Source organism: Mustela nigripes, chromosome 6 (assembly GCF_022355385.1).
Source record: "Mustela nigripes isolate SB6536 chromosome 6, MUSNIG.SB6536, whole genome shotgun sequence".
In the NCBI taxonomy this organism is placed as follows: Eukaryota; Metazoa; Chordata; class Mammalia; order Carnivora; family Mustelidae; genus Mustela; species Mustela nigripes.
In genome coordinates, this window is record NC_081562.1 from 137,249,994 (window position 1) to 137,273,019 (window position 23,026).

The 23,026-nt window shown below is 41.8% G+C and overlaps 1 protein-coding gene across 3 annotated transcripts in view; it reads left to right on the forward strand.

Moving 5' to 3' along the window:
• UPF2 (UPF2 regulator of nonsense mediated mRNA decay) overlaps nt 1-12,227 on the forward strand; it is a 109,273-nt gene extending 97,046 nt beyond the window's left edge. Inside the window, exons 20-22 of one of the 3 annotated variants that reach the window (XM_059404330.1) lie at nt 3,210-3,351; nt 4,544-4,664; nt 10,940-12,227. In XM_059404330.1, coding sequence (XP_059260313.1) covers nt 3,210-3,351; nt 4,544-4,664; nt 10,940-10,949 — 273 coding nt within the window. In that variant the 3' untranslated portion in view covers nt 10,950-12,227. Of the gene's footprint in view, nt 1-3,209; nt 3,352-4,543; nt 4,669-10,939 lie in introns of those variants that run through there. The other 2 variants (XM_059404329.1, XM_059404331.1) reach the window with 2 other exon arrangements.
• Nucleotides 12,228-23,026: the final 10,799 nt, after the last annotated feature.

The following is a 23,026-nucleotide window of genomic DNA, read 5'->3' on the forward strand; positions in this document are numbered from 1 at the left end:
TACTACACAGGCCTCAGGACAGTAGACAGAAGTAGTTAAGGTCTTCAATTTCTACTTGGTGGTTGTCAGTGTCATTCTGCTAAGAAAGTGATGTTTTTAGTTGACTTTTGATTTTATTTTTCTGCAGTTTTGGTTTCAGCTGTATAGTGACTAATGAGGGTGACTATTATTCTGAACTTTTGTTATTTTGATGCATTATTAATAGGTAATATTTATGGAGAACCTACTGTGTCCTAGGCACTGTACATATTTATCTTACTTAATTCTTATAGCACCCTAAAAGATAGTCTTGATATCATTTTATAGCTGAGAGAAAGAGTGTTCTTAAGTGATTTGCCGAATTGTACTAATATATAGTAGGCCTCAGCTGTGAACCTCATCTGTTTGACCACAGAAATCCATGGTCTTCTTTGCAGCACTGCCTGGCAAGTGTATATTTCATGAAAGCACTGATTGTAATGTGGAACCGAAAGGAAGTTTGGGGGAGGAGCAGGAAAAACACAGAGTCATAATTGTGGATGAAGGAGAAAATGGACTCTCGTCAGACCATAAACAGTCCACAGCTAGCCGTTTTTAAAAGAGATGTAGAGGATGTGTAAATGCTTTTTCTTTTAATTGAAGTATAGTTGACAAGAGGAAGTACTTTTTAAAATGCTATGTTCAGGATCATAAGAACAAGGAAGGGTAATCCCACCATTTGTGGGAGGTTTGGGGCCAGGCAGGCGGGGGCAGGAACGAACCAACCATTCACTTTTGCTTTTATCAACAAGAAAGATTTCATCCTGGCAGTTGGTAAGTTGAAGATCGGGTAAAATTAGATAGTGTCGAAAGGGATAATTTATGTACTTTAAATGAGTCCCAGTCTTTAGTTAAAAACCAATTATATCCTCAAAGACTGAAATAACTTCTATAAGTAATTGTAGAGCAGTTGTTGTTAAACTTAGAAAGTCGTTCATATTGAGGTAGTAGTCGAAAGTTCCTAATGGGCAAATAATTTCCTTGTTCAAAGAGCAGGGGAAAAATACATTCTGAAAACTGTACAATCCAGTAAACTTATATCACCTTTTAGCAGAATTCTAGATTGAATTTTGAAACAGATGATTTTAGTCATGAGGAAAATAAAAATTAAAACCAAAGTAAAAATGCCATTGTATACTCACTAGAATGGCTAAAATTAAAAAGATAGGCCATCCCAAGTATTGGCAAGGGTGTGGAGGAACCAGAACTCTCTTACACTGCTAGTGGAATGTAAAGTGGTACAGACACCTCAGAGAATATTTTTGTAGTTTCTTAAAAAGTAAAACACACCACAGGGTGCCTAGGTGGTTCAGTTGGTAAAGCATTGGACTCTTGATTTCAGGGTCATGAGTTCAAGCCCCACTTTGGGTATAGAGCTTACTTGAAAAAAATTAGAAAATACACCAGCTAGTCCCAGCTTTTCTTTACTAGCATTTTGTTTTTAAGAAAACTGGAGACCTGTGTCCACACAAACATTTGTAAATGTGTTTGTAATAACCCAAAATAGGAAGCTCAGGTGCTGTCAACAAGTAAGCAGATAAGCAGATTGCAGTATGTTCATATAAAGAAGTACTGCTCTTCGATAAAAAGGAACAAACTATTCATGCATGCCGCAACATGGATGCATCTCAGAATCATTGTGGGAATTAAAAGAGGCTGGACAAAATGAAATACATGTTGTATGATTCAACTTACATAAAATTTTAGAAAGTTCAAACTAATCAGTAGTGACAGAAATAGCAGTTGCCTGGGGTTGGGGTAGAGGAAAAGATGGGTTACAGAGGGACAGAGGAGTCTTTGGAGGTAATGGACATGCTCATTATCTTGATTGCAGTGAGGTTTTCTTGATTGAATGTGTATGTGTTTTTTTCTTTAAAAGATGGTTTTGAACTCATAAAATAGAAAGGGGGTAGTTTCAGAAAGTCTATCCTTGACCACTAAGAGCACATTAAGTCAAACTAATCTCATTGGGGAGAATGGGTAAAGTCTGCTAGGCTGGTAGCCAAATGGACTACCTTAAATATATTTGTATTTTGAAATAGGAGATACTTGGTTATCTACTGTGATAAAAATGAAATGCAGTCACTTGGGTTTGTAGATGTTTCTTTATATTTTTCATCTTTATATTTCACCTTTATATTTATATCACCACCCACTTTATATTTTTCACCTTAGTGTATCTGGCCTGGTGCATTTAGTGTTCTGGGTATTATATTTTAAGAGGAATGTTAACTGACTAAAGTGCATTATATAAAAGTGAGTATCAAGAGAGGACATATGAGATGATATGAAGAACCAGATTGTCTGATCAGATTCACATGAGTCAGAGACTTAAACAGTGTTAAGCTTTACTAATTCAAGGGTATAAGCATTCAAAATGGCATAGACCCAGCAGAGAGAGGATCCTGAGCACAGGTCTTTATGTCCTTTCTTTCCTCATCAGGCATGCCATTGATCCAGAGTATTTGAGAAGTTCTCTTAACTAAGGTGTGCACATTATCCACAACAGAGAGAATTTCCTTTTTGTGTTCAGATAGTTATGTAACTTACTCAACAATTTCCAGGGAGCTCTTAAACTCATAGCTTCTGTCTAGGTTTGTATACGTTGCAGAATCCTAAGCAGAGACGTCCTGCTAAAAACAAAAACATTTCATAGATAAGGACTCTCCTGTAACAGAGAAATAGATCTTACAGGGTAGTTTCTTAACTCTTCCTGTAGTCTATCTTTAGAAGTAAGAAGGTGTGTCAATACTAAAGATGGCGTAGATTTGTTTGTGGTATGGTCCGGGAGGCTGGAACTGGTTCCAGAGGATAGAAATAAAAAGGATGCAGGTTATAGCTTGCATAAAAAGCCTTTTTGACAATTACCCACACATAATAAGGTCTTTTTGATGGAAACTGATACCCTGTTGCTAGATGAGTGTTTCTAAAAAATGCAGGCAAGAGGAGCTTCTACTTTTCTTGAGATTGAATTTGATAGTCTTCCACTTCCTCGCCAACCTGAGTGGGTTTGTCTCTAGAAGAATAAGACTATTAATCTGTTTTATGTTCTTGGATGATACTGTCTTTATTGACTTAGAGGAAAGACATTATTTTTTCTAAATTTGTTTAATTCTACTTAGCATTTTATTTGAAATCATTTTTCTTCGATTTTCTCAAGCCATTTGTTTTTCTTTGTTATTTTTTCTCAGTTTAAGATCCTTAATGTACCCATGTCTTCCCAACTTGCTGCAAATCACTGGAACCAGCAACAGGCAGAACAAGAAGAAAGGATGAGAATGAAAAAGCTCACTTTAGATATCAATGAGCGGCAAGAGCAAGAAGATTATCAAGGTAAACAATCCTTTATAGGACAGAAGTGGAAAAGTTTTATGCTTTGGGGGCTTTTTAAATATAGAATATCAGGGGTTTTTTTACACTCTCCTCTTTGTAAATATTAAGCTTTGTAAATATTTGTCATCTTTGTAAATATTAAGCTAAAGAAATTGCTTTTATATTCCCTTCTGTCTTCACTTACTTGCAAAATAACAATGTCATTTTCAGCATATTCTGCCAGCTCCATAATTCAGGTTAGATTCTGTACTCTTTGGAGCTATGTTTGTAACTGAGATGATAATCACTTTTTAATTGCCTCATGTTGCCAGTCATCTGTGAGCAATTAATTCAGTACATATTTATTATCTCATTTGTCTGAGAATCCTATCTCGAGGACCCCATGCTTCTTCAGATTTGAAGGTATACTCAAATTAAGATTCTGGTTTTGTGCAGATGTACCCAACACTCTTCAACTAACTGGAATCTCATGTATAGAATCCACGAACCTCATTAGCCAGCCTCTTGGCATTTCTCTGGCACCCAGATTTTAGAGCCATAACATGACTGTTTATTATATAGCACTATATTGACAGACTGCTTTCTGTGCAAGAGAGATTGTTAAGTAAATAAATATTTGGTTTTCTATCTTCGAATCGTTCTAGAATCTCTTCTGGTAGATGATACCCAACATTTTTAACAATCAGTAGTAATGGCTAACATTCAGCAGAAGTGCCTACTACGGGCTGGGCACTGACTTCTGTACTTTCACAAAGCACATAAGCCTCACCACAATTCCATGAGATAAGTGCTTATTATTACCTGCATTGACATTTAGGGAAATGAACCGGAAGTCTCATAGCTAGTAAGTACCAGAGCTGGGATTTGAATCAATATTGTCTGGCTCCAGATGCTATGTTTGTAGTTATTGAACTAGACTGCTTCTCATACTGCTTTACTACCTCACACTTACGTAGTGGCCAGATTGACAGTATGGGGAATATTGGATAGTAAATGCTTAAGAGAGTGTCGCCTCTCTGGGTGTGCTCTTTCAGAACTTCTTAATCATTGTAGTCTGTGTGAGGGTTATTTTTCTTTAATCACCTACCTGACAGAACTAAAAAACTTGATCTCCCTAGGGTTTTATTTGCTTCATGGAGGGGAGTGCATTTACCACAGTTGACCACTTTTTCTGTTTTACTCCTGTGTACAGAAATGCTGCAGTCTCTTGCCCAGCGCCCAGCTCCAGCAAACACCAATCGGGAGCGGCGGCCTCGTTACCAACATCCAAAGGGAGCACCTAATGCGGATCTAATCTTTAAGACTGGTGGGAGGTAAAATGGTCTCTCTTTTTTTTCCTCCTTTAGTTACTTCTTTTTCATGATGTCTGTATGAATAAATTAGATAGTTTTGGATTATACTTAATGATAGAGGCCTAATTTTTAGCAAAATAGAAAAGTCTTTGAGTTGTAGATATTTGAGAAAAGAAAACATTTATGAAATAATTACAGTTCTTTGGTTTTTTAATTTCAGCCACATTGATCTTGGCTTTCACTCTGTGAGTGGACTTTTTTGGATTCTTTAATTTTCACTTGTGCATTCACAGAGATGACTAGTTATAGATGAGTTTGAGAGAAATCACACTTTTCTGTTAGGATTTTTTAGGCCAGTGTTGGATCATATTAACAAAAACTCAAAACCTATTTCCTAGACTTGTAAGCCTGCAGGTTGTTTGTTTTGGGGTGTTTGTTTGTTTGTTTTTAATTATAGAATATTCTGCTGGGATCCATGCCAGTTCTGCTTAAACTTGAGTTGCTTAAAGTGAAATAATTACAATTACATAAGGAATTTCACATAGAAGATCGCCAATAAGACCTTATTCATCTTCTTTTAAGGGAGAAAATTACTTTAAGTTTTTCTGGGATCTGATCTAAGGACCCATACCATTAACTCAGTTTTCTGTCTTATGGTCAGGTTATAATCAAAGATAACATTGGTCATGCTGCTCTTACTGATCTTCTTCAGGGTATTGGTGTTTTAGCCTAAGGACAGACGATAGGCCCAGGATGTCACCTTGCTGTCTGCGGCAGGCAAGGTGGATATGGGAGGGAGTGTGCTAGGGATAGGGAGCAGAATAGTTCATTACTGTGACAGCAGTGCTGGGGAAGTGTAAGTCTCTGTCTTGTACGCACTCTATGTTTGTGTGTACCTGATACATTTCTCTTTGACCTATATGCTGAAACAGCTCTAGTCAGATTATGGGTTAGCACTTTGGTTTGTCATGACAGTTTTGGGGTCTGTTTTTAACATCTAGTGAGTGTAATGTTTTTAAAAATCCAAGCTAGGACTGATGTACAAATCCATCTAATGGGTGCAAGATATTAGGTTATTTTTAATTATCCAAGCTTCATTAAAGTCCTTTAGTAAAACCTTTTATTGCCACTAAAACGTAGAAGCTAGGTAGTTTTAACAAGCCATGAAAATTTTCGTTTTCTGCGTTTTACATTTTCTTACAGAGCTTTGAATATATATCAGTGTTCTTAATACTGCCTGTTTCTCTTGTCTCCTGGTTGGCAAACAGATCTATTAGAATATTTTTATCTTGATGTTTTCCACCAACTTCACCTTTATGTATTATAGCTTCACATCTCTGAATGGCAAGATTTCTATTAATACCTAATCCCTTCTTGAATCAAGTAATGCAAATATAGTGCATTTTCCTAGTTTTTCCCAATTTTTAAATGTTTGGGTGGATTTAAGAATCAGTAACTATGACATTTGATACATATTTGATACTTGCGGTACGATTTGCCCCCCTCAGTTTTCACTCGTTCTGCACTTACCATGGGTTTAGTCCTACACTATGGCAAATTAAGAAGTACAAAAAGACAAAGTCTTTATGCTTAAGCTTATAGTCCAGTGGGAAAACTAAGTGTAGGTATTTGAAAGAGCTGATTTTGTCCAAGTCATTTAATTATTTAAACAGTCATTACAAGTTTATTAAGTACCAGGCATTTCTTAAGCAATAGGAAAAAAGATATGGGAAAACAGATGTGTAAATTTATATATGCTGATAGATGTGTAATAGATGAACACAAAGGTATGCCTTTTAGCTACCAGTTATTCAGTTGTTTATCAGAATTCTCTTTGTTAACTTGTGTTTTTGTTCCCTCCTTCCAGCCCCTAGTTAACCAAACTTGGAAGGATTGGCATGTGCTCTTTCTTCCTCACCTCTCACTGGTCTGGCTGACTGTAGTCTACTGCCCCCTCACCCCAGCCCCCAGCCACCTCCCAATGTTTCATCCTGTTTCTTTCAGGCTGCCTCAGCAGCACTCAGCACGTGGACCCTCTTTTTCTTGACATACTGTCTTCCCTGGGCTTATGTAGCTGTCTAGTCTTCTGGTCTTTCTTTTCCCTCCTTGACTGCTTCTACCTGTCTCCTGATTCCTTTATGGGCTTCCTTCTGCCTGGAGACACTCATGTCACTCAGGGTCACTCCTAGACCCTCCTCTCTTATCCCTGTACTCTCTGTGGGAGGTGTCCTTCCCTCCTGTGGCAAAGTTTCCATCCATAGCTATGGCTCAGGTCACAGGTTTTAGTTTCTGACTGTAGGTCTACCTGTCTTCTAAACAACCACCTAGGAGGTGTGTCCCTTGCCCTCAGGTCTCTCTCCTCTGTTTTCTGGCTCAGCGAGCAGAGGCACTGCTAGGCCACTTGTCCATCCTAGAAAAGGAGGTTTAAGTTTGGACTATTCTCCATATCTAATTAATTAACAGTTCCTTTGATTCAACTACTGAATACGTCTCACACTTGCCTATTTTATTCTACCTCTGCTGCAGACACCCTAGATCAGGCTGCTGTCACCACTTCTTCTTCTTCTTCTTCTTCTCCTCCTTTTTTTAAAAAGATTTATTTATTTATTTGACAGAGAGACATCACAGGAAGGCAGAGAGGCAGGCAGAAAGAGAGGAGGAAGCAGGCTCCCCGCTGAGCAGAGAGCCCGATGAGGGACTCGATCTCAGGACCCTGAGATCATGACCTGAGCTGAAGGCAGAGGCTTAACCCTCTGAGCCTGAGCCACCCAGGCACCCCAGCTGCTATCATTTCTTATTGGATTGCTGCCAGCAGCCCCCTGATTACTTCTCAGTCTCCAATATCAACCCCTTCTAATTCATTCTCTTTGCTGTACTCACTTTGTTCTTTCTAAATTTGCCTATCTGCTGTCTGAGTAGGTGAACTCTTCTACTTAAAACCTTTGGTGGCTCCTCATGGTTTGTAGGATAAAGTCCAAACTCCTAAACTTATTAACAAAGGCCCTGCATTATTGGGGGGGGGGGGCGTTTGTACTTACCTTATTGACTTTATCTCTTTCTCTTCCTCTACTCCCAACCAAGCTGGCCTTTTAAGTCCTTCTAGTTATGTTTTCTGTTTGGAACTTTCTCTTGTTTTCCTCTGGAAATCTCCTGTTCTTCCTTCACATCTTACCTGATAGTCTCAAGTCTGACGTAAGTTGGTGCATATATGCTGCCCTGTATTTCCACAGACTTTGTCCTGTGTAATCATCTACTAACTTGTCTTTATATTCCCCATGAGACTGAAGATTGAGGACAGAAGTGAAGCCTTACCTTGTTTTCTGTTAGAAATCCTCCATGGCTCTTGGGCCTAGCACATAGTAGATGCTCAGTTAATATTTGTTGACTGGACAGAGAAATGTGGAAAAATCTGTATTTAGTCATTTAATAAACTTTTCCCCTAAGCTCTGTCCCCTAGCCCTTTCCTCTTTTCCTGATTTTGTGAAAGTCCAATTCTTGAGTTACCATCTCTTCCTGTTTTAAAATCTCTTCTTAAAGTCATAACTCAATAAAAAATGCTAACTTATCCATCATTCTTAAAAATGGCTTTCTGTAAAATATTACGGTGGTCTTATAATACACTGGTCTTATAATAAAGGCACAAGTGAGCATGGGAGAAGAGCAAGCAATCATGCAAACATAAGCTTTTGACCAAATATTCTTTGCCATTTTTTTAAACATAAATTTTAAGTGAAGAAATGTAGTCATTTGAAGGAACATAACTGGTGGGGTGGAGTCTCCTGGTGGTTTGGCACCTCTTTATTTATTTTCTATTTTTAACACTGGGCCAGACAGTAGAAAGATGTGTATCTAGAGCAGTGGTTCATCAGATCCCTTAGGAAGAATGTGCTGTGAGATGAATTCCTAAACAGAGGAGGGGGAAGAGAACTTGAGTCAGGTCTGAGAAACTGTTTTCAACTTGTCTCTTAACTTGGCTACCATTTATTTTAAAAAAAATTAGTTATTAGTATTGTCTATGTTATATGGCAGATAAGGAGAAATTCAGTTGGACACTGGTTATTAAAGCAGATTTTGATAGGTTCCCAGGCATTAATTATAATGATTTAAAAATTTTTCTAATCAAAAGTGATCCTTAAAATAGGCTTGAATTAAAATTGCAGCCCTTCTCACTGGGCAGTGATACCCTAACAAAGGATAGGCATTTGCTTATAATGCATTAAAATTGTAATAACGTTCTAGTAAAACAGTTAACCAGTGCAGAAAAGGTTGTTTTCCACTCTGCCAGTGTTGAAAATACTGTGAAACTTCACATCTTCGGCAAGTATTAGTGCTGATACAGTTTTTGTGCTAAAATTCATATGAATTAAACCAGTGCTCCTTTAACTTTAAAATACGTATACATATAATTATATATATATATGGTTTTGTTTTGGTTTTTGTGTTTTTTTGTGTTTTTTTAGAGAGCGTACCCACACGAGTAGGGTTGGGGGGTGGGAGAGAGAATCCCAAGTGGGCTCCACATCCAGCATGGAGCCCAGTGCAGGGCTGGTCTCATGGCTCTGAGATCCTGACCTGAGCCAAAATCAAAAGTCAGTCACTCTGCCAACTGAGCCACCCAGGTGCCCCTAAATATGTATTTTAATTTTCGTGGCTTTTATTAAACTGCTAGTTTTCACTCATTTCTAACATCTCTCGGGTGATGTCAAAGCTGCTGAAATACAAATGACACTCCAAGTAGAGTGTTATACTTTAGGACTTCTTTTAATCCATCTTAAAGATATGTGCTTTTGTTTAAGATTTTATTTATTGGTGAGAGAGAGCAAGCAAGTGAGTACAAGCAGGGTGAGTCAAGCCCAGAGGGAGAAGCAGACTTCCCACTGAGCAGGGAGCCCGGTGTGGGACTCCCGACCCAGGACCCTGGGATCGTGACCTGAGCTGAACACAGATGCTTAACCAATTAAGTGGCTCCAGCACCCTGAGATGTGCATTTTTTATTAGAATTTTTCTTATGTCCTTATTATAAAATTAAATAAATGATACTTTTGTTTTAAAATAGAGTCCCTTAATTGAATAGTTTAACTAAAAAGTATGTTGTATTTTTTGAGCTCTTAAATTTTTAAATCTCTCAAAATGATTGTTTGCCTATAAAGCAGTCAAATGACAATCTATACTATATTCAGGGATATATTTATCTTATCAAAGACTGGGCATTTTGGGGGGCACCTAGGTGGCTCAGTGCGTTAAGCCTCTGCCTTGGGCTTAGGTCATGATAGGGGCCTTGGGATCAAGCCCCGAATCTGGCTCTCTGCTCAGCGGGGAGCCTGCTTCCCTTCCTCCTTCTCTGCCTGCCTCTCTGCCTACTTGTCTCTCTCTGTCAAATAAATAAATAAAGTCTTAAAAAAAAAAAAGACTGGACATTTTTCCCCATCATTTATTGTATTTATTTAAAATATTCTATTTTAGACCATTTGACTTGACTTCAGGAGAGACACTCTCTCAGGGAGTACTTGTGTTATTGACCTTGTTCCATTCAGTTCAGTCCTGTAACAGATATATTGAGCTGAAGATACACTTAGCCATATTCACATCTTATTCTTTGAAATCTGTTTCTTGCTCATATAAGCTTCTCTGTGAGCAGTGAACTGTTAGTGCTGCCAGAGGACGCAGCGCCCGCTTGGTGATGGCGGCCAACTCCTCATCTTGGTGCCAGGTGTCTGCAGGCTTGCCTCCTCCTGACACCTGTGGCGGGGGAGTCTGTTCAGGGTCCTCCCTCAGCTCCCTCAGCACTGCTGATCCCTGCATCTCCATCTTCACCTGGCATTCCCCCTCTGAGTGCTTCTCTATCCAAATTTCCCCTCCTTAGAAAGTCACACTGGATTATGGGCCTGTCCTACTCCAGTGTGGCCTCATCTTAACTAATTACATCTGCACTGACCCTTTGCAAATCAGGTTGCATCCTGAGGTCCTGGCATTAGACTTCAACATGCGGGTTTGGGGGGGTGGGGTGGACACAGTTCAACTATTATACAAACTCTAAGTACTCAGCACCTTAGAAGGTAGTTACAGGCAAGATTCCAGGACCACCTGTCTGATCTCCATCAGAAGTGCTCGTTTAAGTACCCCTCTGCTCCTGTTGTTTCTGAGTAACAGTAGGAGTTTGTGTGCTCTTTAAGAAGCACGGATTTGCCTGGGACACCTCAGGAAACAGCAGTTGGTGGTGTTGAGGGGGCCTTTTCTTGCCAGAAGTTTGCCCTCAGCGCTAGTTCTTTTTAACGTTGCCCTGTTTGTGCCTCCAGGAGACGTTGATCCAGCAGCACGTGTCATTTCATTAGGTCCTGTATCTGATGTTGTGGATAGTGGAGTCCTCCAGCAATTGAATGAGAGCAGTGGACACATCTCAGCATGTCGGTCTAGAGAGTTGCGAATCCAAACCTGGGACAGGCTGGGGCCGTGAGGCGGGAACAGCAGCCTCTGCCAACACCGGAACAAGCCGAAGCTTCCAGATAAGGCGTAAAGGCCTTTTGTAATGGAAATCACGTGAGGGTTAATCTTCTCTTGTGAATGGCGGTCAAGAAATGAGATGGTTAACTTGACTACTGAGCAGTTACACCAAGAAGAGCGTCAACGAGATGACTGAGCCAGAGAAGAAACGGTTGTGATGGTAATGGTATGGGGGAAATGAACTTGAGTTTTAAATTTGATTTGAGTTACAGTGTCTCTGAATTGAACATCCCATGTTGGAAGAAGATACATTTGGGGGCTCCAGGACTGCAGTAGAAAAGTATAGAGCAAGCAGTAAAACCTTCTAGTAAAAACTTACATGCAGGACAACAAAATGATGAAAGATAACCAAATACCAGATAATCCACCAGGAAGGCTTTTGTTTAGGAATTTGTTTCAAGAGGAACAAGGGATGAGGGAGAAAAATCAGTTTTATCCATCAGAGTCAGTAATACAAAATTGCCTACTAGGGTAAAAGAGAAATGTGAAGACTTCTACTACACAAAGAGCAGGAGTTCAGATGGCTTAGAGGAATCTGACACCAGCCCAAGAACAGGGAGAGTTGAGCCCATTGTAAGTATCATAGAAAACAAACAGCGTACCAGTCAGCATGTCACAGAAAATGGACGAAGGACAACAAGGAAAGGGGATCAGAAGATTTTGTTGACCTTCATGGGTTTACAGCCTCTGTCTTTAAAGAAAGTATGGAAACAGTAGAGCTTTTATTTTGCATTTGTTTTTGTTTTGTTTTGTTTTGTTTCCCCCCCCACTAAATAGAAATGAGGGTTCTTAGTCTGTTTCTGGCAATCTGTTAATTTATTAGGATAGTTGTCTTTCGTTTGCTTTCCGATAGGCATAGTAAATTTAGTTAAAGAGCACATCTGTATGCTACAACTTGATTACATCTTTTTTTTTCTAGCTATTTTGCATTTTTTTCTTTTACCATGTTTCAGTTTCTGCATGTAGAATTAAATAAGAACAAAACTTGTAAAGTTGTAACATTTCACATGGAAATGCTGCCCGATCTTCACCAGCTTCAGAAATCTGACCTTTGCCGATGCTGCAATAAAGTGTTGTAATTTAGATTTGCCATGGTTGTGTTTTATTTGGTTTGGGTTTCGGAGATTTTATTAAATGGGTAGGTCTTTGTCTTCAGAGGTCATCCTTGTTCTTTCTGAAATAGTCTCAGAGATGGTTTCTTGGGCATATCTGTGGTAGTGCTACTCTCCCTCTAGCATTCTGGGTTTGCGTGGTTTTCCTGGGCTCCTGAGTTACCTCACCTGAAGGTCTGTACACAGATTAGCCAGCCCATGGAGACCAGTAGAATAAGCATTTTTAGAATGGGCTTAAAGCTGGTTAGTTGGAAAAGGTTGACATGGTCTGGCCTAGCGTGAGGCAGCATTTCTGGTTTACCCATGTGTGTGCAACAGGATTGACAGACGCCTCTGTGCAACTCAGAAAGGAACCACTCTTCTCAGTTTCTTTCCAGGTGTTCATTTCAGGGCAGCCTTACACAATCCAGAAGACATGATTGTGATCGATATTTCTAAAATGCATCTGAGGGTCATTAGAATTTGAAAAGAAACAAACTTTTAATTAAAAAAGGAAGTTTCAAAACTCTATTAATCACATTTTTCCCACCCTCACTGCCATCTTTGTCATGGTTTGGTATGCCGTTACTTGTGATCCTAGGTTGGGGAGAATGGTTTACAATTGTTATTATTTTTACATTATTTCTGAGTTTTAAATTGTTAGAGGAAGCCAGAGATAATTCAAATGTTATCATACACAAGGCAAAGAATATCTGAAAATCAGCTGTGATAATTCACCTTCAATCTTTCATCTGGAAAGGATAAGGTCACTAGCAGGTGTCCCATGTTTTGGGAACTGTAAAGAAAGTGGACCAAATAAGGTGGAGTGCAACATTGGTACTTGACTCAGCTTACTGGAACTGGAACCAGATAGATTACTGGTGACCAAAAGATCAGTGCTATGTAAGATAGGTTATGTGTTAACCATTAATAAGCTTGCGTCTATTAAAAATAAAAGGGGAGAGCCTCCTGACTTTTGGGAAACATTGTGATTCTCATAACTTTGTCAGTCTTCAGGGCCTCTTTTTCCTCTTATGGTCCATTAAAGGTAAGCAGATGTTAACAAATCTGATTAAGGCTTTGAACCCTTGATTCCTTTTGGGAACTAATGAGCCAAAAAGGCCTCTGGGCAGCCTAAAGTTCCCTCCTCAGATGAGTCCCTGGGGTTTACTGTGGGAGTCGCCCATACCTCGAATGTTCTCCATAGAGTCATCACCAACATGCCCATGTAAACCTCAGCCAGGAAGAAGGAAGACCAGTAGTAGCACACACCAGGAAGAGTGGAGGAGGAGCAAGACCAGAAAGCTAACAACCACATGAGCAAGACACAGACACACAAAAGATAAGAGAACGTGGTGCAGAGCCGGGCTGTGTGGGGTGGTGGTAGTCAAGGAGTGTGTGGGATGTTAGTACTGGAAGAAGTAGTCTACAGATGGTAAATCGTCCTGGAAAGTGTGGCCATTTTACCCCACTTAATGCGATGGGGTCAGTCATTGGTGATACCAGATTTTTTGTAAGCAAAATTTTTATAGGAAGGAAATGGGTCCAGAGTGGTAAGGCCAATGACAAAGAGAGGTAAACCTCAGATTTCCTAATAGTCTCCCACTGTAGTATATAATCTTGATAATACTCATCATGGAAAACCTGACATTTAAAAAATATACAAAAACCTCATAAAAGGCAGAGGTGGAACATTTTGTGCTTCCTTCTGAAATGATTTTAAGGTTTTTACATTTATGGATGATCTTCTGCTCTCCAGAAGCCCAGTGTGCTATGTTGTCACAAATGAAAGATACCCAATTTGAATTTGCTTAAACCCATGGGAGACTAAGGATCCTAATGTTTAAGCCAACATGGGAGTATTATTGGGCTTTGGAAGTAACGAAATGCAGTACAGATTCACACTGTGCTTTCTGCTCCTCCGCTTTGTTCTTCCTCAACTGTCCCAAGTCTCCTCAGGCTGCCCTCACAGAGTACCACAGACTGGGCAGCTTAAACAGCATTTCTCACAGTTGTGGAGCTTGGAAGCCCAGGGTCAAGGTGCTAGCGTAGTCAGGTTCTGGTGAGGCCTCTCTCCCTAGCTTGCAGCTGGTGGCCTTCTCACGGTGTCCTCACTCTTTGTCCCTCTCTGCATCCTCCATTTCCTCCTCTTGTAAGGACACCACTCCTATCACATTAGGGCCCCACCCGAGGACCTCATTTAACCTTAGGTACCTCCTTTAGAGGCCCCTTCCAGGTTACAGTTGCCCTGGGGATTGGGAGTTCAACCTAAGAAATTTGGGGGGCAAGATTCAGTTCATAGCAGTCACTGTAAACTTGGCTGCCAACATCTCCTGAGTCTTCTCTCTAGTTACAGAGATGACCTGATGGTCTGCGGCCACATCTGCATGTTACTCAACCCGCAGGCTGTGTTTGGTGCAGGTGTCTGACCTTGGGCTAGTGAGCTATGCTCAAGGGGAAGGCCCTGCAGTACCATGGCTGTCCTTGCAGGGGCCTTAGCAATTATCCAGGGAAGGGCCAATTCCAGTACTCGCTTTTCCAAAATTGGGTTTCTCTCAGATTTTATTTATTTATTTTAAGATTTTATTTATTTATTTGACAGATCACAAGCAGGCAGAGATGCAGGCAGAGAGAGGAGGAAGCAGGCTCCCCACTGAGCAGAGAGCCTGACGTGGGGCTGAATCCCAGGACCCTGGGATCATGACCCAAGCCGAAGGCAGAGGCTTAACCCACTGAGCCACCCAGGCGCCCTCTCTCAGATTTTAAATGTGAGGTTTCCCGCACTGCTATCTCTCAAAGTTTGGTTTTTAAAGAACCCCAAGTGTTTTTATCTATACAACCTCTTGTTATAGCATCCCTTTTACTTTGTGTGGCTGCATCGAGGTGTAGCTGTCCACCTCGCCATCTGATGCATCCTTATTCTTGTTTCGGATGAAAATAAAATGAAGGTGGGATCCATTTAAAACAAATTTTAAAATACCTATCATCCTATAGTAAAATCACATTTTTTACATTTATTGAAAAAAGTTTTTTCCCCTTTAACCTTTGGAAATCCGAAGGACACTCAGCTACCTGTTATCTCAACAGATAAGCTTTCTGGAGGAATAACTTAGAAAATTGTTGGATTATTACTCAAATGTTTGTTTCCTTGGAAGTCATTCTAATTTTCTAGTTTTTGAGGAAAGTATTTCAAATTCTGTAGAGTGTGTATGTGTGTATACAAATACTCATATTTTTATGTCATTCTAGTTCTATGAACTGTTTGCTTTGTGATCTAAGAGGTAAACTTTTTATAATCTAAGAGCTGGGTTTAATGTGTCTCCCCACCAAGAGTTGTGTGCATCTGTATACACTTGCCATTAGGGGGTGCTTGGGTCTGGAACATATTTTCAGTAACACCCAAAGGCAAGAAATGCCTGCTATGTTCAGAGGGGCAGTGACGGCTCAAGGCTGACCTCTGATCGCTCACTCGTTAGTTGTAGATTGAGCACCATCTCTGACACTTCCTACCTATACGACCTTAGGTAGTTACTAACCTCTAGACCTCGGTTTTCTCATCTGTAAAATGGGGTAACTTTTTAGAGTTGAATGAGGAAATAATGGGATAATGGACATGAGGGTCTTAACACAGTGGCTACAGTGTAGTTAGTGCTCAATAAAGGTTAACTAGTAGGAGTGGTGACAGTAGTTGTAGTAACCGTGGCTTCTATGTGCCACATGCAGTGTCAGTGGCAAAGTTGACTGACACACTCTTAGCGCTCGAAGAAATCCTAAATCCTTTAGGTGTTCAGGCAGTAAATATGAAGTTCAGACATGGGTGAACTTCACACGCATGACCTCCAACAAACTATATACATTATCACCCACAAACAGATGTCCCCCAAAAGCAGTGGGAATGCCACCCTTCAAGTGACTCCAGCCTGGACTAAGCCCTCTTTCCTTGCCAAGTAGAAAAATAACATCCCATCTCCCCAGAGGATATTGGCCACGTAAATTCAGTCATAAACCTTTTACTTTCTCATTGATTTTTTCCCCTATCTCTAACTTCCTCAGTAGCAGAGGGTTGCTGGTCAATTTGACTATTAAGGAAAACTACGTGGTGGTCCTACTTCATCCGACTCCAAAAGTAGGGTAGCTTCTGAGTCCTCCTAACATTCCTGAACGAGATAGAACTGGTTATTGGGTCAGGCCATGCCCATTGTTTTCCCAAAGTATATCATGGATGAGGTCAGACTGACCAAATGCCCGGGTGCTCTTTGGAAGAGATGGGTTCCTTGAAACTCCACGGGCTGGCCATGTCTTCCAGCAGGCAGGATGGGCCAGGAAAATACTTGAGAGTCATGTTGAGATGCAGGTGATGTTTTTGCTGGGCTTCTTTGTGAGGGCGTTGACAAAGAATGAGAAGTGAAGGGGACAAAACAGGAAGCAGCTTTGAAATGATAAAGTGGAGTTGTTCCTTGGTTTAACCAGTTTGACTCCCTGCTTATGTGTGTAGCACCAGGCCATGTGGGGCTTGGCCTTCAAGCCAGTGAGTCCACGCTTGCTACGACTTCTTTGTACACAGGGGCCATTGATGAAGCCTTGAGAATATGAGGAATTATAAGGAATGGCCCAAATGCTTCAGAAATGTATAACCTTGATCAAAGCTGCACTCAGAATGTGTACCCTTCCACATCAATGCAGGACCAACTACTGCACGGCCCCCCTTCCATGACCTTGGTGTGGCAGAGTTATGCTGGACAGCGCCAGCTGGAATTTCGGTCCTGCCCCTTGTTGGGTAAGTGTCATAACCTAAGCCTCATTTAACTCATTGGGACAATGAGAAATGATAAATCTTCCAAGTTGGTTTTGAAAATTGAATATGAAGTGTTTAATCAACACTTGGTATGTGCTAGGCAGGGGTGCGGGGATGCACAAGGCAAAATCCCGCTTCTACAGAGCTTACCATCTAGGAGGGAGAGACGTAATTTAAAAAAAAAATTAGGGGCACCTGGGTGGCTCGGTGGGTTAAAGCCTCTGCCTTCGGCTCAGGTCATGATCTCAGGGTCCTGGGATCGAGCCCCACGTCGGGCTCTCTGCTTAGCAGGGAGCCTGCTTCCTCCCTCTCTCTCTGCCTGCTTGTGATCTCTCTTTCTGTCAGATGAATAAATAAAATATTAAAAAAAAAAAATTAAGGGTCAAAGAAGCCTCGAGGGATGGCTCCTGTGGTGTGTCTCCCAGGCCTCCTTGGCTGAAGGCCTTGTTCCAGGAGTGCTGCTGCTGGCGGCCTTCACTCCTTCTAGAATTGCTGGGCTATAGGTGTTGCTAGGCGTGCCCTGGGGCTGTCCACACATGGAGACTGGTCAGTGCAGGAGTATGAAGGCCTGGCCATCCTCAGCCTGGGTCAGGATAACTCCAGGGCCTTTCCAACTCCCCATGGGTGTGTTGTTGGGCTTGCGTCCAAGCTCACTTGCCCTTCTACCCATGCATTCTGCTCACGTTTCCACAGAGGTTGATCCCAAGAGCCCTTCCTGATAAACATTCTGTCTCTGAACTCCTCCTCAGAGTCTGTTTTCCTGAGACTACACTGTAATGCAGGTACTGTGCTGGCTAGGGCACTGTGGTCAGCCGGCTCCTTGAGACTGGGCCTGTAGAGAAGGGGTGCTCCCTGCAAGGAAAGTGGGCTCAGCCAAGATGTGAATGACAAGGACCAGCCCTTGGAGATGGGGGACACACATTCCACAGGAGACTGGAGAAAAAGCAAAGAGCGTGGCACATAGAGGGACTCAGGGAAAAGCCAACAGGAGGCAGGGCCCATACCGGAGAGGATTTGTAAGCCAGAGTGAGAAATTTGGATTTCCTTCTAGGTGTGACAACACTGATTTGCTCTGATTTTCATGGGTCACTCACTGCTGAGTTGAGCGTAAGAAACTTGTGAGGCAGGAGCCCAGAGGAGAGGATGAGAGACAATGGGGGTGATGGCGGCAAGAAGGATCAGATTTCAGACCTATTTCCCGAGGGCCAGCTGGTGGGTTCTGTGGAGGAGGGTGGGGGAAAGAACCTGAGCAGTTGGGTGATGGGGTGCTGCAAGAGACAGTGTCCAGGGGGTGTCATTCCTGGGAAAGGGAGCTACATAGAGGCTCCTGCTTCCTCTGCTCGACTGGTCTGCAGGGCCTGGCCCCACACCTTGTGTTTTCGCAGGCTACCAGTGAAAATGGCTACTGCCAGATGCACCTGGTTTCTGGAGACTTCCTAGTCTGTGGGTGAGTGGGCAAAGGTCTAGACCAGAGAGCTGAGATCACGTAGCCCTGGAAAAGGGAAAGGAGGCACCAGGGGCCTCTTCTCCAGAACTGCTCCACATAAAACTTTAAGAGCTCAGGCTCTCCTTGTCCTCTGGGACGTGTGGGCCCCAGTGCTGGGCCCGAGGCTTGGTGAGTGAGGGAAGGCTCCCTGCAGGGCTGTGCAAACCTGTGAGAACAGGGCTGACTGCAAACTGATCTCTGGCTCTCTGTTCTGTGTGACCTGGATTTTCCTTTCCTTTTAATTTGACTTTTGTTTGCTTGCTTTGCATTGTCTCTGAGCGACTCAGGAGACATAACAGGCAGCCGGGCTGGCGGTGTCGTTGCACACCTGGGTCGGGCCAGAGGTCCTCCAGCCGCAGCCTGCAGGTGTCCCTCTCTGAGGCCAGTGCTCAGCAGCAGAGCCCTGGGCTTCCAAAAGGTTTGGGCACCAGGCAAACCACACCTACCTGGAGCCTTTGTCCTCTCCCTCCCCCTCCCCTGCCCACTGCAGTAGGAACCAGGGGAAGGTGCCATTGGACCAGCAAGCACAGCCCTCGTGGGAGAAAGGCTTCTGCTTACTCAGAGCCTGTCAGGAGAGAGGTGGAAGGTGAAAAAGAAGACTTGTGGCTGGCAGAAGTGTTTAGGTTTCTAGTGCCAGTCCTATGTGACTCTGCCCCCTCCCTAGTCAACCAGTGTTTCTGTCTTTTCAGTTCCCGCTGGCTCCAGCTGGAGAACAAATGTGGAGATCAAATGCACGAGAGGCGGTCAACCCCCTCGCATTACTGGGACAAAATCTAAAATATGCACAGGATCCCTAATTCCATTTGACTTTTTAAACTTTTTAGCTGGAAATAATCATAAACCCTTGAGAGGTTGCAAAAAACAGTACAGGGTCCTGCAAACACTTCATCCAGCAGTGGCTTCTTAGATGACAATAGTATGGTATCAAAACCAGGAAACAGACATTAGGTAAATACTGATAGACTACATACTGTCCAGTTCTCACTGGTTTTTATATACGCATTCATATAGGTGGTTCTGTACAATGTGATTCCATGTATAGATTCATGTAACCCCTCCACAATCAAGACACAGCTCCATCGCAACAAAGGAACTCATGAGCTAGCCCTTGTCACTGGGTAGAGTTTGAGGGCTCAACATCTACCATCCCTTGTGTCCAAGGGCAGGAGAAGATGGATGTCCCAGGATGAGCAAGGAGAGCACATCTGCCCTTCCTTCACTTCTGTTCTATTCAGGCTCTCAGTGAATTGGATGATGCCCACTGACACTGGGAAGAGCGATAATCTTTACTCAGTTGTCCGATTCAATGACTAATGTCTTCCAGAAACACTCTTCTACACAGGCCTAGAAATGTTTGCTGGTGATCTGGGCATCTCTAAGCCCAGTCAAGTTGACATATACAACTAACCATCATGCCTAGAAACTACTAATCTGGCTTCATCTCTATCGTTTTGCCATTTTGAAAATGTTATGTACACTGTGGACCTGTTTCCCTAGAAATCCATCCAAGTTGGTGCATGTGTCAACAGTTTCTTTTTTATTGCCGAGCAGTATCCTGTTGTGTGGGTGTACCAGAGGTTGTCTAACGATTTACCCACTGAAGGACATTTAGACTATTCCCATTTGGGGGCTGTTCTAGATAAAACTGCTATGAATATTTGTGTACAAGTTCTTTTTCTGCTATGGCAAAATATTTGCACAAAATTTACCATTTTAACCACTTTTAAGTGTAAAGCTTCCTATATGTTGAGGTTTTTGTGTGAATCTAAGTTTTCATTTCTCTGATTTAGATGTTCGAGAATGCACTTGTGGATCCTGTGGTAAATGCATGTTTGAGTTCATAAGAAATGAGTGATGGTACCAGGAATGTATGAGAGCTCGAATTTCTCCATGTCGTTGCCAGCATCTGGTCCCAACCACTGTTCTTTATTTTAGCTACTATTATAGGTATGGAGTGCTATCGCCTTAGTTCTAATTTGTACTTCCCCAGAAGCTAATGATGTTAAATATCTTTCTATGTGTCCATTTGCTAATCATTTCTCTTCTTTGGTGAAATGTCTATTCATGCCTTTGGCCTTTCTAATTTGATTATAGGCAGGCTTGCATTGGTGTTTTTACTGCATTTGTGTATTTGAGTTTTGAGAATTTTTTCTATAGATTCTGGATACCAAGCCCATTACATAGTTTTCAAATATTTTTCCCAAACTGTAGCTTGTCTTTCATCTTCCTAATGGAGTTTTCTTGTCTGCAAAAATTTTTAATTTTGATGAAGTTCAACTTACCTTTTTCCCCCATAAATTATTTCATGCCCAAGAACTCCAATCTTTGCCTAGCCCTAGTTCTCAAAGATTTTCTGCCACCCTTCCCTCCAAAAATAGCTTTATGGTTTTTACATTTTACATTTAAGTCTGTAATCCATTTTGAGTTTATTTTGGTGTAAGATGTGAGATTTAGGGCAAGGATTTTTTTGCTTAAAAATGTTCTGTTACATGTTACAATGAAGAGGCTATCATTCTTCCATTGGATTGCTTTTGCATCTTTGTCAGAAAAAACCAAAAACAAAACAAAAAGCAACCACAGAACATACTGTGTGGGTCTGTTTTGGTTTCCTTTTTTTTGTTCCTTTGATCTCTGTGTCTCTCCCTCTGTGAATACCACACTGTCCCGATTATGATAGCTCTCTAGTAAGCTTCCATATCAGGTAGAATGGTTCCTCCCATTTGATTTTGTCAAGATTGTTTTAGCTCATCTAGTTGCTTTGTCTTTCCATACAAATGTTAGAGTAAGCTTATCTATGTCTATAAAATATTTTGCCGAGATTTTGATAAGAATTGCATAATGATTTTTTAGCTATTGTGAAGGAATTATTTTCTTAACTTCATTTTCAGATTGTTCATTGCTCATATCTAAATGCAGTCAATTTTTTTTTTTTTACATTGGTCTTGTACCTTGTGACATTTTCTGACCCTTTAATTAGCTCTAGTGGTTGTTTTGTGAATTCCTTAGGATTTTCATCATACAGGATTATGTCATTCTGCAAAAACAATTTTATTTGTTGCTTTCCAATCTGAGTGTGTTTTATTTCCCTCTGTTACCTGATTGTGTTGGCTAGAATCTCCGGTACCATAGTTGGTAGAAATGTTGGCCGTGGGCATCCTTGCCTTGCTCTTGATTTTAGAAGGAAGCATTCTATTTTCCCCATGCTGTTTAATGCAGAGAAAACCATGTACTGACTAAGAACTAGCCTCTTGACAAAGGGGGTGAGTGGGTTGGGCAAAAGCATCCGGAAAAGATTCCCAAGATGAGTTGGGAGGAAGAGCTCACCGAGGTCAGGAAGTCTGTGAGTTTGTCATGACTTTCTGAAGCTGGATGGACTCAGGACCTTTTGAAGAGGTTGGACTCAGGACCACCAATGCTATGTCAGGCTTCACTGTGCTTCCATAACAAGGTAGATCTCTCCCTCCCGCCATACTCATGGAGGAGACAGCCAGAGAGCTTCCAGAGGGGCCTGTGCCACCACAGGGGACAGTCTCATTTCCTATCACTCCAGGGGATGCAGCAGAGTTGGGGCTGGGTAGGCAAACTGAGATGCTCCCCACTGTTGCAGGGAAGAAAGCCAGAAACCAGCCAATGGAACTCTTGTCTTGGGGGTGCTGCCAACAATGGACACCCATGAACCTTCTTCCTGTAGTAGGACCTTCATTTGTTCCTTCCTTCAATAATCCCTGCCCTTACTGAACACATTTGTCCAGCACCGACTAGATACAAGGCATCTTTCGAGACATAGCATTAGGTGAAATAGACTAACAAGGTTGTTATTCACCAGACATTTGTCATTTACAACAGAGACATGAGACTCAAACACATCTCAGGAACAATGTAAACTCTGACAAGGGAGGCATGAAACAACTGTTGTGGTCATTCTGAGAAAACAAACGACATGTCTGTGTGTTGTGTGTGTGCGTGTGTGTGTGTGTTTGTGTGTAGGAGGGTGGATTATGGTAGGTGGGAGCAGGGGAGTTCCAGGTAGGAAGGCACAGGTGAGGCCTTAAAAGATACACAGGATTTTGACAGATAACTGGCAGGAGCATGGAGTAGATCATCAAATACTCACATGGGTGTGACCCTCTTAAGATCTTGTTAAAATGCAGATTCTAATTTGGTAGGGCTTGGAGAGGGCTTGGGAGTTCTGAGAAGCTCCCAGGTAAAGCTGATGCTGCAGGTCAGAGGGTGGCTCTGAGTAGCCAGAGTGCAGAGAACATCTGCTATGATTTGGCTAGAGACTAGTGGGAGAGAAGGACAGAAGAACTGGACAAATAGGAAGGGCCAGATTCTAGCCTGAGGAGTTTACACTGTGTTTGGCAGGCAGTGCACAACCTCTGAAGGTATTTGGGTCATGAAGAGAGCTAACTTAGACATTAGGAAGATTGGCCTCTCACTCAACAGAGCGACAGAGCCAGACAACTAGAGGCAAAGTGATTTTTCTATTCATCTATCACCCAACCTACCC